Raw genomic sequence first — 17,506 nt, 5'->3', positions numbered from 1 at the left:
ATCTCACTTAATATTGCAAAATACCATATTGCAATCAAGACAAGTATCTCAGTATTGCAAAATAAAATCCACTCCCCCCAGAAACAATGTGAGCTTATTTGAGCAAATTTCCTGATCATGTCTTATTAAAAATAACCAGATCTAATCAGTAGAACGTGTTTGATCTCCATAAAGACTTTAGAAGAGCCATGCTGGATCAACTTCATTTAGTCTAGCATTGACCAAACTGACCAAAGAGCTGCCTGTGGTAAAACCCACAAATAAGGCATAACAATAGCACTAACCCAATTGTGTTCTCCAGCAATTGGTGTATGTAGGCATACTGCCTTTGAAGGAAGCATGTAGTCAATCAGGAACAGTAGCTATTGATAGCTGCCTCCATTAATTTCTCCAGTCACCTTTAAAAGCCACCAACTTGGTAGCCATTGATAGATTTTGTTATGGTGAATTCCATAGTCTGTATGCACTATAACTGGGAAAGTACATGCTTTTTTCTGTCCTGGATCACCATCAATCAGCTTTATGGGACCTAACTATCATGAGAGAGAGAGAGACACAGAGATTATCCATGTTCTCCACACCATACACAAATTTTATACACCTTTATCATGTCTCTTCCTACTCTCTTTTTTCTATATTAAGGAGTCCCTTATGTTGTAGGGGAATTCCTCTAACCCAGGGGTCCTCAAACTTTTTAAACGGGGGGCCAGTTCACTGTCTCTCAGACTGTTGGGGGGCTGGACTATAGTGTGAAAAATATGGAAGATTTTCTGTGCACGCTGCACATTAAAAATTTATTAAAATTAATTGCAAATTAAAATTTAAAAAATAATTAAAAATGTTTGCTCCACTCGCTTGGGCTGCAGCAGAAGCCCAAGATGAGGTGGGGAAGAGCATGTCCATATTCAAGGGACATAGCTACTATGTCCACGATCGTGCTGCGGGGGGAGGGGGGAGACAGATGCAGTTGCGTTTGTGCAGGGAAGGCGGGTGTGATCGCAGCCATCTCCGCCGCCCCCCAGCATGACCGTGGCCATCTCACCCCCCCAGCACAACCATGATTGCACCCGTCTTCCCTGCATGAGTGCGACCGCGATCGCAGCCATCTCCCCACTGAGTACACCTGTACCGACTCAGAGCTTTTGTACTCGCTTGGAGATCGTTTTCTCCGAGTGAGTCCAAAAGCTCTGAGGCAGGCTGAATAAATCAGCATGGTGGGCCAGACACGGTCTGTGGGCTGTAGTTTGAGGACACATGCTCTAACCCTTCATCAGTTACCCTTTTCTGCACTTTTTCTAACACAACTTTAAGGTGCTCTGATGAGTACTACACACCGTTCTCTTAAGTATGGTCACAACATTGATTTGAATAATGGGAGTATAATATTGGCATTTTTATTTTTTACTTAGCAATGACTATACCATATGATATCAGGATTTCATATACCCCCAGACTCAAAGGTTTATGGACATCCAAACCAGAGCAGGAGGAATTGGTCCGCTTCTCCACTCTGCATTTTTGCTAGATAGGTTTTTTTGCCCACCCAGCTAGAGGATCTTAGAGGGAAAGGGAATGGGGCTGGAGTATCTTCAGAATACAGTCAGTTAATGATCCTTGTATAGTGAAACATAATCATATTTGTGGAGGCTTTAAAACAAATAAGCATTCTTCATAATTTAGAATGAAAACTCATGCAAGTTTACTTTACTTTGCTAATAGTTTTGCTGCAAAGCTGCAGGTGTGAGATATATGGCAGGCTCCTAGATTAGTGCAAGTATGTGAAGATATTCTGTAAAACTTGAAAATATATGACCAAATCAAATTACTGGACTTCCTGCAGCTGCTTCTACCACCTGCTTCTCAACATTGTAAGGCTATTAGAGCAACAGTGGATAAAAATCACGGAAATGTAGGAATTAGCAAAATAGCAGTGCCTGCCTGTAGCAGGGTACACTGCTTCTTCCTGCATTGCCTCCTTGCCCTCCTTGACCCACATATCCCCTTGGCTGTGGCTTCAGCCAGGTGTGTGTGTGTTGCTGCTGGGAGGATGCTACCATTTACTCACTAAAATAGCACTAGTAGCTGTAGATGATCAAACTTAATATGGACAGTGAAGGTATTGATATTAGAATTTAACCCATAACTATGCTGATTCTTTCAGAGTAAGTGCCCTGTTGATATCTACACACAGCCTGTGTGCTTTTCTTGTGTAGGGCAGCTTTCACAAGAGGAGAACACTAGTTCTAAGAGCAGAGCAATTTCCAGGCACCACTTGTATAAATTACAGTGACCAGACAGGAGCACCATGTATGGTCATCTCCAAGGTTGCTGCGGCTGGAGGTGGTGCACTGTGATGACCTACTGCCACCGAGATTCCAAAGGTACAGGTGGGCATTTGAAAGGTAACACACAGAGAAAAAAGGGAAAGCAGAGTGGCTAATTACAGCATGGCTGTAGCCACCTCTGCAGTTGCTAGGCAAATCTGGAGAGTAGAGAATTCAGGTTGGAGCAGCAGCTGTGGCTGCTCTTGCTGTGAAACTCAGTGGCAGATATATGGAAGCTGGGTTCAAATACACAAACAAACCACAATGAAGCATGAAAACCATGCAACAAACCATTGTTTTTGTAGTAGCTGTAGATGATCAAACTTATATGGACAATGAAGGTATTAATATTAGAATTGAACAACCATGCTAATTCTTTAGCTTTGAAATTTGAAGGAAAATGTCATCTTTATGATATGCAGGGGAGAAAGCGTCAATGTAGAGATATATTTTTTCTAGCTTCTGACAGTGGTATATGTGGGAGAGAGAAATCCTATTAAAACATCTTTCAAAATATTCACATGGTATTTGTTGCATGTAAACACAGTACATTGCCTGGTCTCTTTAATGGTTAAACATATTTCTTTTTTTACTGTGTTGCTTTTTGCTACATGCTGTGTTTTGTTGGGTTGTATAACCATTCTGCCAGTTCTTTAAAGCTAGTTTTGGATATATTCATTCTTGCCTTATTTGGCTTTTTTGATGCTGAGTATTACATATAACCCTTCTGCTGTCGCTATGCAACTGTTAAATCTAATATTTAATATTAATAAAAACCAGGTGACATTATCTTTGGTGGGGAACAGTGAACCAAGCAAAGGAGGGTTGTGTACAGTCCAGGCTGTGTAACACACTTGACAGAATGCTCTATTGCAAGCCTAGCAAACTCTGCAGGGCATAAATCATACGAATTTTTTTAGCAGCCAACCTTGCACAGAACTAAAATGTTCAAAATACAAATGCTAATATTCTACAGGCTAACTACACATGCATGTAAATGTGTGATGTTGAGCATAGTCTCAGCCATTTAAAAAGTGTCTGGGGGGAGTTGAATGGAGAACTGATTGGGAGTGCTTAGTACTTTCCCAGCTTACTCTGTCTCCATTCTAAATTGCTACTTTCAAAGTAGCTTTTATTTATACCATAATAAAAGCATTTAAAATAAAAAGAATAGAAGCTAAAATAAATTGTACAGATGAATTTCATTAATTTTTCCAGTCCTGGTTGTGACATTTATAAGGATTTACAAGGTTCCTTCAAGCTAAATAAAGCATCTTAAAATTATGATACCGATATACATTCCAAAATGCTTGGGTTTATCATGTTGTTTCTGGATGTTCTCATGGAGTTGTATCCAACCCTGATCATCTGCCCATGAAACAGAAAGTACTAATGGAATAGATTCTCTTTCCCCTGCTGCCCCCGATTACCAGGTCTGCTCCAGAGGGTTGTGAGAGGGACCCTCTGGGGCATATTTGGATGGTGTGCAGGGGGTGAGCAAAGGGAAGACCTGTTGTGAGAGACTAGATTGAATTAACCCAACCAGTAATGGGGAGCACAAAATATCCTTGCACAGAAAAATTCCATTGCTTAATTTTTCTGTGGAAAATAATCTATTTCAGTAATTTATTAGTAATGATTAACAGGTGTCAATTGTACATACAAAATTAGGCAAACCTGAACATTTCAAATGTGTAGACCTCTGTGTTAGCATATCATGCAGTTTTCTCCGTTGCTAAAACATTGCATTTTTAGTACCTTTTAAAAATAATTAAACAGTGTAAGGGAAGTATGGGCTATAATACAGAATCAAGTTCACTGTGGGTTGTCTGCCCTCTCTTTCTTCTTTCACCCTCAGTCGTCTTATGGGTGTCCCAAGGAACACCAAGCATTTGTAAATATCTGTCAAAATGCAGATTGCCAAAGCTTGCTTGTCTTCAGAAAAAAGAAGTTAAAGGGACAAAGCCATGGTGAGCCAAAATGCCTCAAGTTCACAGCAGGGGATATTTAGCCAGAGCTATTCCCCCCTGCCCCAAAATGCCACTTAGGCACTTGTGGGGTAGGTGATACTAGTGGGTATCCAGGTAACCTAGCAAGAGTGGCAAAGGCTTTGTTTCATTGTTTCTGTGCTGCCCATTAACTGATATGGTTCGTTATCACTCTTGCCCAGGGAATTTCTGGCCTGTTCTCCAATAGTCTCTCTTGCTTAGGATGATACAACAAGCTGTTGTTTGTACATCAATCTGTAGAACAAGCCATAGGTTGTCAGGGTGACTTATTTTCAAATGATCACCCTGTGTGGTCTGCATCTGCATGATACTAAGGTTTGGAATGTAGACAGCAGTTGGTCTGTGGCTGGAGCACCAGGACCAAGGTTGATGGAGAATGAAGGAGATTCTTGCCATGTTGAAGTAGCACCAGAAGCAAAGACAGAGTTAGAAACAAGCGAAGGCAACCTATCCAGCAAGCTATGGCAGGTCCAAAGGTGAAAGCTGAACCAAAAACAAACAAGGACAGATACTGACAAGGCATTGTAGGTACAGAAGCAGAGCTACAGTGAGGAAGGAGCAAAAGCCAGATACTGACAAGGCATGACAGACCCAGAGGCAAAAGCAAGGTCAGGAGTAGGCAAGGACTAGGTACCAACAAGACATGGGAAAACCAGAAGCAAGAGCAGTCAGGAATCAAGGCAAGACAGGAGGCAGGATCAGGAACATGAAACAGCCTCTGAAAATGTAAAGGGCCATGATGCTTTGACTAAACTGAACAATACAGGAAAGCTTCACTGCATGATCACACAGGCTCCAATCATTGCAAGTTACCTGTAGGTCTGCTTGTGGTCCTGCAGACATTTGCAGGGTGAACTGTGCTTCTTGCTGCCATAGAGAGATTTGTTAATTCCTGTTCTGACAATGATGTGACAACCTATAGTGACTAACAATCCTCAATGGGCTGTCATGTGAACCCAGTCTTTGTCTCAATGTATTTATTTTGCATGCTTTCTTATTTGTGTATAGAGGAAGTTTTTAAAAATATTAAAGTATTCTTCCTATGAGCAGTGTCCCATAGAGTTCATGTAAGGGGGTATAGGATCACAGCTATAGTATGAGAATACAGAAAGATGCACACTGGACAATTGGCTTCTTTTTCTTTCCAATTTTATTACTTTGTTCCACTTTGTTTCTTTTGGCTCAGCTTTTCCTCATTTAAAAAGGTAGCAAGCCATGATGAGATGTCCAAGACTGCAAAGTTTGATAATTTCTGGGTTGAAATAATCCAGTTTATTTTTTTTTTTAAATGTGTTCGCTCGGTCGTTGTCTTCTTCTATTGTATTTTTAAAATCTATGCTGTTACTGTCTTTCTGTCTTAACTTACTCTTCTGCTTACTTTGGCCCAGTTCTACCACCTCATAAACACAAGGCAAGAATCTTATCTAGCCTGGGTCTTTGCACAAGTGCCCTTATTCAGAGCAGCTGAAAGCCCAAAATGTTCATGAAGCAGTTGCTGTTAGCTGAACAAAGCCATTTTGATGAAATGAAAAACTGACATTAATGCCTGTGTTTAATTGGTATGTAACTTCATTTTTGTGAGACTCGAAGTGTAGCTTTAGTATATTTATGAGATTAATTGTAACTATGATATCTCTTAAGTTAGAGAAACATTTCATATTAGGTTTTATTATATTTATCAATTTTTATCAGTGTTAGGTTTACAAAATGCAAGTAGTAAATAAACATGCTAAATTAGATCACTCTAGAGTATCCAAAAATTCTTTTAGAAACTGAAAATTATCATATGCAAATTAGCTTAATTTGTATGAAAAAATGTACAATTTTCTGAGAAATCCACATTTTTATGCCTTGGTTTTCTGCTATATGTTTTTCTATGTTTTTGTCTCCTTTCTTCTCTGTTGATTGAGCAGCTTTGTTAGTAATCATCGTGGATCCTAGTGTGATTCTGTTTCCAGATTGCTAGTTTTGTTCCATGGTAGTACCATTAATGGCTACATAAAGTCAAATGAGAGAAGTGCTTTCAGGGACCTGCATGTCATGGTTAATGATCATAATGCTTCGTGTTTTCTGGATGGTTCTTGGTCGTATTTAATAAATACAAGTAGTGCTTTTTGAATTTGTCTTTGGCATGTCAGGTTTGCCTACTTGCAGAATTATACAGCTCTGAAGCTACATTTTGTATATGCTTCCTTTATCATATGACTCTAGAAATTACTATTCCTTTTCATTTTTCGTTCTGAAAAGTGTGTTTATTTTTCTTGCTGTATTTCAAACATTCCACAAAAATATAGACATGCTTTTGTAACACCGTTAACAGTAAATGGATAATGTACTGCAAAATCCCAAATGTCACTTTTGCATAGTAAACTCAGTATAATTCATAATTGTCTGCTAAAATGGTTCAAGTATTTTCTAATATTTGTTCATTTTTTCCTTATATTATCAGTTGGTAACTACTTCTGCAATATTTTTAGCTCAAGTCCATCTTTAATATTGATTTTACCTTTGTCAAATAATATTTTTAAATAGAAATTTCTAGAATCTGTATAAAGACATAGCAGGTCTTCCCAATAGTAATCAAGCTTATACACAATGCACATATTGCACACTTTGCTACTTACTTAGCCCTTAGTTCTTTTCCTTTTTCTAAGAAATTCTAAGTGGACTTGAAAGTGGACTTTGTTAGAAAAGAAAAAATACAGTATGATGCAATCACCTGTTTCCCTCTTTATTTTTTGAATTCATAAGCTAAAGTTGAACAGAGCTGGTGGGGTGAAACTATTTTAAATCAATCATGTTAAACTAAAAACTTTCAAACCCCTTTAGCTTAATTATCACTATTTTGTTTAGTACTTTAAAATATTACATTTAAAGACACCTTTTCTAATTTAGTGGTTTCAGTTGACCAGGCTATCTTGAGCACATTGAGAAAACATGCTCAGATTTGTTCTAGAAATGGATGTATAAATATGTTAATATTTTGGCATCAGCAGCAATATTAAAAAAACTAACCATATTTTTCTTTGTTTTTAGGATTTGAAAGTATTCTAGAAGGGCTGTTTGGACCTGAATTATTAAAAGATCTGAGTTTGTTTAAAGGTATTACTTTTTTGTCATTATCTGCATTTCTAATGACAGAATCAACCTCTGCTCTTCTTCTAGAAAATATATGTTACCTTGGTGATTTGTGCATTTCCCCCTCCCCCCAAGCAATGTTCACAGTTAGTTTCATGTTGGCTAAAATTACTAATGAGCATAGCCGGCAGTGGTTTTGGTGTTGCTTAGGAAAATCAGCTTTGTGTGTAGGCGAAGATTATACTTTTATAATATCGTGGAAATTAAAAGCATGGGTAACTTGCATTTCCCAAATTGTAGCAAGAGTCTTATAAAGCAGAAACAAATTAGGAATGAGCTTCAGCCATAAGCAAGCTGTGGTCTTTATAGGTATGAAGTAACATGTTCCATGTTCTTCTTATTTACAGACTTTGAGCCTGAAGGTGTCTCTGATTGGTCTTTTGATGAAAATTGTCTTTTCTGCTGTCTGAGAAGAGAGAAAGTAAAGGTAACAAAGGATTTTTTTTATTTTTGTGAAGTGGTGGTAGTGTCAAGAAGAGCTGCTAAAGGGGTGCAGAACCCCAAGCCCAGGGACCATATCTGTTTCACCTGGAGACCTGTTTCAGCTGTTTCCAAGATGGCTATGCCCCTTTTTTCTGGACCATAGATCACTTGGTTGTCTCTTTGCTTTTTTGCCATATTTTCCCTAGGCTCTAAGATTGAAGCATTTCCAAAGGCTTGGTCACTGGCAATAAAAGCTTTAAGCTAAAATAAGGTGCTGTTTTGGTATTTTTACCCTATCATTTTTGCCTTCCGCCAAAATGGAATTTGAATCTTGGGCTGAAAGAAGTTCAGCTTCCCTGAACCACTGTTACTTATTCACTTCCCTCAAGGAGGTTGATAAAGTAGATGTGTTAATTAGGCAGTAGAGGATTTCTCATTTGTTTTCATTTTTAAAGGTAAATTAGTAAGGTCTAGTTAGATTCTTTGTTGCATATTGCATAGGAAGACAGATGGCACTAAATGCTTTCAGTGGCTGTCAGCTGTGAGGTTCATTCCATAGGAACTGCAGAAACTCAGAATCCAGATCTTATCTGCAGTTGCCATATAGCATTCTTTTTCCTTTGTTGGAACTCTGTGGAGACTCTTTCTGCACTTGAGTGATACCTTTTACAATGTTTGCTTTGAGGTTGTTTCATGGGTATAAGGGAAAGGTGTATCCATTGATATTTTGCCTTTGGCTTTTGCAATGGTATATAGCAACTGATACCAATGGCAGTTAGCAGTTCTTCTAGCAGCTGCTGTTGTACTGCATGAACACACCCAGCCACAATTTCTAAGCAGCACTGGCTGATTAATATCAAACATTAGTTCTGCACTTTTCTTGATTGAGTGGACTGTATTCTGCAATCCCAAGTTTTTTTAAACTTGCCTTTAGATAATCCTCAAACCTCATTAAACTCATGAAGAAGTGGTTTTCTGTGTCCAACATCTACTAGAGTGGCAGGTGCAGTACTGTTCTGTGGTACTGGGGCTGTACAGTAAACACTACCACTGTTTTTTAAAAAGATATTATTAGAAAGAGAAGAAAAAAGTGGACTGTGATTTGTAAAGATCAGAATGTTTTTCGGCGCCAGGTTAAGACCTTTTTATTTAATCAATATTTTAATAAGTTTTAATATTGAATTTTATTAATTGCAGCCAGAGTGGGTCATCAGTTTATTTATGCTGTTAACTGTCTAGAGACGTTAGTAATTGGACGGCATACAAATTTAATAAATAAATACTTTGTGGATAACAAAAAAGGGGGATAGTAATCCTAATTTTAAGTGTAAGGATAACACTATGTGCTGGCACTTCTTATTGCCACATACAGCTTTATTTATTATTATATTTATATCCCACCTTTTTTCCTTTCAAGGAACTCAAGGTGGCCTATGCAATTCTCCTCTTTCTCTTAATTTTATCCTTGCAACAACAACCCTGGGTTGAGAGTTTGTGACTGGCCTAAAGTCACCCAGTGAGCACTAGAGCCCAGATCTCTCAAGTCCTAATCCTGCACTTTTAACCAATACACCACACTCGCCCTCAAGTTATTTACCAAAATGCAACTTACTTACCCATTTTCTTTTATTTATTCTGAATCCATACATTCCTATATCACTTCAGATTTGTTTTCCTACTCCTGTGTATGCAAGCTTATGTACTGCATCTAGCCTTGATAAAATGAGATACGTGTTCAATCTGTTTTCAGGAAGATTTGTTCCCTTACTTGGTCATCCTGGAGGTATTGAGGATTTTGTCTCTTAGTTCAGTTTTTTGTTAATGTGCAAATGAATGCTTAATGGAGTAGAATTTATGCTGAGTTGATGATATTTAAACTATTAGTGTCTCTATAAAATTGCCAACTCAAGTTATAATTACAAAAAATTATATACTCTATTGAGTTTGTTAAGGATATTTCCTCCATAGTAATGAAGGAATGATGTGATGTCTCTTTGGGACCAGAGCACTAATGAGCAAAACTTTTGAAAAATATATTGAGGAAAACTTGGAGGCATGAAATATTCTAATAGGAAAGCAGATGTTTTTGTTGGAATTGTATATGAAAAAGTGTTTTTAAATCATATTAAAGCTAAATATCTATGAAAATATTTGATACGAACTCAAATATTTGATAATTAGGTTTGTATTCTGAAAGGAAGGCAGAAGTATTTATTTAAAACGTAAGTGGCCAGTTTAACTGTAAAATAGAATATTGCAACACTTCTGTTTTATTAAAAAAGTTTCCAACCTGCTTTTAATGTCAGGGTGCCATGCTCACAACTCTTTTTATATCAGATCAAAATATAAACTTTCTGAAAAGTTTTCCTTAGTTGTACCACTTATTATCTGTATTGATTCTGAAACTATGTGTTATACTGGAAAACTTTGTGATGGGATCCATATACCTGTGGTCTGTACTCTGTGCACCTTTGTATGGTTATGCCCAGGTCCACTGCGGGATGACACATGTGTGGAAACAGATGTCTGGACACACATCACTCTCATGGCATGGCTAAGAAGCTGGGCAAGGATCCAGCCTCTAAGGAAGTGTATGGAGTGCTCACTCTGATCCACAGATGTCCAAGGTTAGCAGAAGTTGCCATTGTTACGTATATGGATCCTCCTTTGCACTCCTCCCTCCCATCAAACAGGTGACATCAGTGATAACCTACTTGGCAGAGATGCTCTCATAGACCATTGATTGGATGTTTGACTCTTAAATTCTGTCTACCAAAAGCATGTTAACTGATTCCTGTTACAGCCTAGTTGGGTGGGATGAGAATTTCTAAATAGCAAGTCATATGGAATCATATATCAAAATCAATACAGCCTCCCTGATCCTCTGGCCCAATGATTAGAGGGCTACATGTTGAACAGGGAGATAAAAGCTGTTCTAAGGAGAGGCATTTGAGGCCTCTCTGGTGCTAATTAGTTTAAAAACACTGTTTTTAGGATTCATACTTTTTGGACTAAATGTTCTGCAATGGGGAGCAGGGCTTTGACCTTTGTAAGGGCAAAGGAGTGCTGAGGCCTGAGTAGTAACCTAGCAAATAAGGTTCTGCACTGGGAAGCAGGAGGTGTGGGATTGAGTCCCATTGTTGACCACTGCTGATACTTTTGACATTTTAATATTAGGCAGAACATATGTCGGCTTTCCAGCTGACAATGATCTTGGACAAAAAAGAGTAGAGATGGGCAGTGGATCAAGAACCCAGGGTAGCATTCTAATTTAAAGTCACAGCAGTGGATAAGAGGCTTAGATAGTAGTAGTCTCAGGGGCCTTGGCTCTGTTCTAGAGATCCTGTCCAGTAGTCTTACAGCTAGAACACAGATGTTGGCTGCAAGAGTCAAAGATTATTTGTGCCCTGAAATCATATTTGTACCACCTTACTGCTTCATTTCCTTCTTTATTTATGGGGCTGCTTACTCAAAGTTGGTTTCATTCACTCAGAGACTTTTCCTAGCATTTTCTTCTATTCCCTAGTGGCTACTACCTGAATTATCTTATTGGTAACATGCAGGTTGAGAAGCCTGCTTGACCATCTGACTTGGAGAGAGTGACAGGGTATTGGGTCAGGAACTGCTGTTGCTGTTTTAGGCCGCCTCTGCTGTCTGTGTTGTACCATCTAGGCCAGGGGTCCTCAAACATTTTGAATAGGGGGCTAGTTGAAAGGCTGTGGTGACCGTTGCGGGCCAGTGAGGTGGGGGTTCCTGAGAGCCCTTGTGGTGGTGGCTCGCTCGCTCGGAGATCTCCCAGCGAGTCAAAAAACCATCTTTGAGTGAGCAAGCCACCACCTCCCCACCTGCAAGGCAGCGGCGAGCGCACGTGTTACGGGAGGCAGGCGGTGGCGGTGGCGGCTTGTTCATCCGGAGACCATCTCCGAGCGTGTGCGTATGGGAGGCAGGCAGCGGAGACTTGCTCGCTTGGAGACCATCTCCAAGCGAGCAAGCCACCACCTCCCCGCCTGCACAGCAAGCGCATGGGAGGGCAGTGAACGGTGGCGCAGGCCAGATGGATGGCCATGGTGGGCCGGATCTATCCTGCGGGCCATAGTTTGAGGACCCATGATCTGGGCAACCATCCTTACGAAGAATTGTATGTTAGTTCAAAGGTGAAAAAGGTAGTAGTTGTTCCCAGTAGTTTGCATTGGAATGAATGGTACCTGCAAGAGTGCTTTGTGAGGCAAATTGCATTGGTCAATGGATTAAACTGTCTGGATTGATGTGCCTTTTCTCCAGTCTCTGTGAGTCTCTTACCCATACATCTTCCTCTTGCCTTTGTTGGCACCCTTCCCATGAAGTTCACCTAACAGGTAATGTTAGGGAACCTGTGCAAGGAAGCATGCTGTACTGGAATTCATCTCTAGTCATACCTGTGCTCCTGCAAGGAAGGATAGAGCAGAATGGCTCGATCAACAGTGCTTGTGAGTATGCAAGGTGAAGCAGCTAACCCATTTAATAGACACTGTTGGAGGTTAGTGAAATATGCTAAGGGTTGCTGCTGCTGCTTTAGGCCACCTTGTTTGAGTGTTTTACCCTTGCACCCTGTCTTGCACCCTCAGAAGTTGGCATTTTTCTTGTTCTCAGGGTTCATTCTCCTAATCCAAATTCTAATGCATGTTTTACAGGCCTATGACGAGGTTGAACTAAATCATATTAGTGCTTTGTCAGTGCCTGGATGAGAAGAGCCCTTAAAAACCCTAATTATGCTATCTTGAGTTCCATCTGCTTGCTGCAGTGAGTGTGTCACAGCCTATAGGTGAGCATGATGACCGATCAGGCTTTTTCCCTACTTTGAAGTGGCAAAATAGGTGGTGATTGTCTGAACTCAGCTGCTGACTTTTTCTGCTTAGGGATAAGAAGGACAGCAGTGGGGAGGCACTCCCTTTTCCTGCCCAGCATTTCTGTTGGCGAAGACAGCACAGAAAAGGTGTCTTGCCCCCACTGGAAGCCTCCTCAGAGGAAGAACAGGAACCATCTAGCACTAGTAGTGCCCAGGTTCTTCAGCAGTCCAGGAGGAGCAGGGTTAATTACCATGAGGTCTTCACCTGTATAGGACAAGAGTTAGAGGCATAAAATTTCTGAAGCCTTGTGGAGGGAGACCACCTGAAAAGACAGGAACTCAGAAGGACTGCTAGACTGATCCAGAAACCTGCTTGTGAGAAAGGAGAAGCTTTTCAGCTGCAGTTGTTAACAGCTCACAGCTGAGGCTTGGGACAGTCTTTGCACAAAACAGCTTCATAAGACCTTCTTGAATCCAGCTTCCTTTGCCTTGTCTCTGGTTTGCTTTTTAGACAGATTCTTGATATGAGTGCTTTTGGACTGAAATGTTCCCTGCTCTTTCTCTGTTGTATTGACTTTAAACATGCCCATGACCGAAACTGTTGAAACTGCCATTTGGCTGATTCCTGTTTGTGCTGACCATCTTGGAACTTTAGGAACCTTGAATCTATAACTGCTAGGCTCAAATTCAGGAAACGTGACAGAGAAGTTGAGCTGTTTTGCCCTAATGCACATGGAGTACCATAGGCTGCACAGCCCAACAGGCTGATTTCCTTCTTCTGTCTGGTCTTTTCATCAGAAAACAACCCACTGACAAGCATGGGACCATTTGGTTTTGCTGCCTAAAAGTGTACAGAAAGTGGTGTTTCTCCTTCAGGCAGGGGACTTGACAACTGGAGGCACTGCCAAGTACATTTTTTGGCACAATCATCTTTGGCATGATCATGCAAAAATTGTTGATCCTTGGCTATAAATGGCATAAATAATAAATATTGTACTATCCTTCTTGGAAATCAGTGCTTACAGGTGCTACATTTTCTTGTGGCATCACATTATTATTGAGTGTTTGTTACAGTGCACTTTCATCAAAGTAGCACTTTACTAGTTTCTTCTTTGTGCTCTTATAGGAGGGGAGTGCACCATCTGCCTTATTCTGTCTTCGTTGTTGTACATGTAAGCATTAATATTCATATCCAGCTACAGTATTTCTTTGTCGTGGCCTCTGTGCATCACACATATGGGTGCTGTGCCTGCACAGTACCTAGGCCGGAAGATTAGAAAGCTAACGGTTTTTGGTGGGAAAATGCTCCGCTCCCCTCCCCCCTGCAGTATAAATAGAGTGGAGCGTCTGCCATTTTACTCAGTCTCTGCAACCGCCGTTTGCTGTGTCTCGTGCCTGCTCGTCTCTCGCTTAGATCTCGCCACGGTTATCTTGTTCAACTTACCTTTTTCTCGTTATATATCCCAGTTTCTCTTTCCCTTGTTGTAGCTCCTCTGTTCCTTCTTTTTCTAAAAAAAAACAAAACAAAACAAATATTACTTACCCTCTGTACTATCATCTCTTTTTTCCTTTTCGCGATGGCACAGTGGGTGGCATTCCACAAGTGTAGTGAATGCGGCTCCAAAATGTCTCCCGCGGACCCGCACGACTTATTGCCTCCTCTGTCTCGGTGAGGGGCATAGAACCGATAAGTGCGGGCATTGCCTGGCCTTTATCAAACAGGCCAGGAAGAATAGGAAGAATCGTCTCCGCAAGTTACTTTGGGACCAGGCCTTGCTTCAATCTGACCAGCTAGTCTCAAGGCCTACCCCCTCCTCAGCTGCGCCACCTCAGCACTCCACCTCTACCCCGGCTGCGCCCCCTAAGCGCCCCGCCTCAACTTCAGTCGCGCCGCCGCAGCAGCACCCTTCGGATGAAGGCGCTGCTCCAATGGAAGCTCAACAGCTACCTTCTCCAACCAAACAAAAGGAGAAGCATAAGTATTCAGAGCCGGAAAGGCCCTCCGACCGTAAGAAGCCGAGGAAAGAAAAGGCAGCTAAGGCAGCCCACAAGGTACGAATCAGTGTACCAGGTCCGAGAAGACGACATCCTGTTCCTGCTGTGCCACCCGAAGCCTAATTTGGTGGTGGTCGAGTCGTCCCAGGGCAGGGAGGCTCGGGGACATACAACACCCCGAGATAAGGAAGGGAGGAAGGTCGACACGATTGCGTGCTGGGTCTACGCGGCTGCAGGACTCGGTTTGCGTATTTCAAATTATGAGGTTACACTGGCACGTTACCAGTACTTCATTATGCAGAAGCTGGAAAACGTCATCTCCTCCCTCCCGGACCAGCAGGCAGACCTAGCCAAAATCTTCTTAAACGAAGCGAAGCAGGTGGCCATTCAACAGTTGTCTACTGCGAGACATCACGTAGACACTGATTCTCGGGCCATGGTCAGTGCTATCTCCCTCCGACGACACGCATGGCTCAGGAACTGCAATTTCCCTGAGGAAATGAAGAGGAGGATAGAAGAAATGTCATTTGATGGCTCCGTCCTATTCCACGCGAAGACCGATCGGAAACTCAAAGCCATCCACAAGTCCCGTATGATGGTGTGTCGAATGGAACTCCCACAAGCGAAACGTAAGTGGCCATGATCCAGACCCTACGGGCGCCAGCAATATCAGCCTCGTCAGCAGTTCCACCAACGCCAGCAACGTAGAAGGCAAACAGTCTCAGCAGCGCTTCTCCCAGGGCTGTAGGCAGTTCAACACCGAGAAATGCCCCTGTTGATGGTCCTGGCAAACCAATTCATCTCTCCAACTCCCACCTTCCCCTCTCCCCTTTGGGAGTCGGCTCCAAAGCCGACTTCCCATTTGGGAGGCCATTACATCTGATAGGTGGGTGCTGTCCGTCAGTCATTTCAGATATAGAATAGAATTCGACATCGTTCCACCGTTGAGCCCTGTCTGATTTATACCGCCATCTTCGGTTTTGTGCGATGAAGTCCTTCACCTTCTTCATAAGGGAGCAATTCGACAACTCTCTCGCACTGATGGGCTACACGGATTCTATTCTAGATATTTTACAGTTCCCAAACGGGACGGTTGTCTTCGACCTATCCTGGATCTAAGAGGAGTCAATAGATATATCAAACCAAGGAAGTTCCAAATGACCACTTTACAGAATATTCTTCTGTTGCTGAGGGAAGGGGATTGGTTCGCCTCATTGGACTTGAAGGATGCATATTTTCATATTTCTATCCATCCTTCCCATAGACGCTTCCTTGGTTTTACTGTCGGATCTGATATTTTCAAATTCATTGTTCTACTATTCGGACTGGCTACGGCACCGAGAGTCTTTACAAAGTGCATGACCCCGGTTTGCGCCCACCTACAGCTCTGGGGTATACAGGTCTACCCATATTTAGATGATTGGCTAATTGTGTCACGGACTAAAGACAACCTTTTAGCGGCTGTCCAGGTGACTTGTGCTTTACTTGATGACCTTGGACTCTGTGTTAGCCTTAAGAAATCGTCACTTATTCCCACGCAGGTCATCGATTTCATCGGAGCACGTATTGACTCCACCCTGCAAAGCGTTCCTTCCTCCATCGCGCAGGGCCACCCTGTGTACGCACATCCATCGGATTCAACGACAAAGGGCAGTTCAAGCCATCACTATACAAAGATTGTTGGGACACATGGCAGCCTCAGTGGCCATTGTGCCGCACGCAAGGCTCAGGCTCCGTCTGCTCCAATTATTTTTCAACATCTCGTTCCATCCGCAGCGGGATCTACAAACCAAGCTTCTGCGGATTCCATCTTCGATCCTTCACACCCTGACGTGGTGGACTATTTCACGCAACCTATCTGTAGGCATTCTGTTCTGCCCACTCCAACCGACAGTAACAGTGTACACCGATGCGTCTCTCATCGGATGGTGTGTGACATGTGCAGGACTTTGGGTCCAAGGGACCCGATGGGAAGCGGCAAGGCATATCAACTTCCTTGAGCTTCTAGCGATTTTCAACACTCTCAAATCTTTCGAAACAGTCTTACACTGCCAAGTTGTACAGATTGCATCCGACAGCATAGCTGCTGTTTTCTATGTCAACAAACAGGGCGGGACAAAGTCACCTCTCCTGGCCCGTTTGTCAATGCAAATTGGGACTGGTGCATTCCTCGGGACATCATGATGCTGACGGTTCATCTTGCAGGAACCGACAACGTAGAAGCCGACGCACTGAGCCAACGGATGTCAACTACCCACAAATGGGAGTTGGATCGAGTGGTTTGTAACCAGCTGTTCCAGTTATGGGGACAACTGGATATAGACTTGTTTGCGACCCGGTCGAACAGGGTGTGTGAACTGTTCTGCTCCAGAGCGGGGCTGGGACTGGACTCGAGGGGAGATGCCCTAATGATCGACTGGAACAACCTGTTCTTCTACACGTTCCCTCCAATCCCACTCCTCATGAAGATAGTGTCGAAGATCGTGCACAACAACGCCACAGGAATTCTGATAACCCCATGGTGGCCAAGGCAACCCTGGTTCACCACTCTCCTCACTCAGTCCAGACAACTTCCACTTGTTCCTCATCTGTTAACACAACACAACGGGATAGTCCGACACCCGGACCTACTCTCGCTGAAACTAACAGCGTGGTGCTTCCGATAGATCTGAATTTTCTGTCGGCTCCGTTGCCATCCCGATCGATGCAAACAACTCCTCCCTCGGAACTGTCAAGGTCCGTTTTGGGACCGACAGTGTTATCCTCGGATATCCAGGCAATTCTCGAATCTG

At 42.2% G+C, this 17,506-nt stretch overlaps 2 protein-coding genes across 2 annotated transcripts in view; both read left to right on the top strand.

The window, feature by feature from the left end:
• The window catches only part of LOC123026804 (ligand-dependent corepressor), a 53,048-nt gene that overhangs the window by 14,808 nt on the left and 20,734 nt on the right, over nucleotides 1-17,506 (top strand). The window contains exons 2-4 of the mRNA XM_044436844.1: nucleotides 7,370-7,435; nucleotides 7,819-7,898; nucleotides 10,384-10,521. Of these exons, the coding sequence (XP_044292779.1) occupies nucleotides 10,513-10,521 (9 nt within the window). The 5' untranslated portion in view covers nucleotides 7,370-7,435; nucleotides 7,819-7,898; nucleotides 10,384-10,512. The remainder of the gene's footprint in view (nucleotides 1-7,369; nucleotides 7,436-7,818; nucleotides 7,899-10,383; nucleotides 10,522-17,506) is intronic.
• Nucleotides 17,233-17,506, top strand: part of LOC123026809 — a 1,248-nt gene continuing 974 nt past the window's right edge. The window contains exon 1 of the mRNA XM_044436857.1: nucleotides 17,233-17,490. Within this exon, the coding sequence (XP_044292792.1) occupies nucleotides 17,233-17,490 (258 nt within the window). The remainder of the gene's footprint in view (nucleotides 17,491-17,506) is intronic.

This window comes from Varanus komodoensis, unplaced genomic scaffold (assembly GCF_004798865.1).
Source record: "Varanus komodoensis strain SLA01 unplaced genomic scaffold, ASM479886v1 scaffold1, whole genome shotgun sequence".
In the NCBI taxonomy this organism is placed as follows: domain Eukaryota; kingdom Metazoa; phylum Chordata; class Lepidosauria; order Squamata; family Varanidae; genus Varanus; species Varanus komodoensis.
This window is presented reverse-complemented; position numbering and strand designations above follow the sequence as displayed.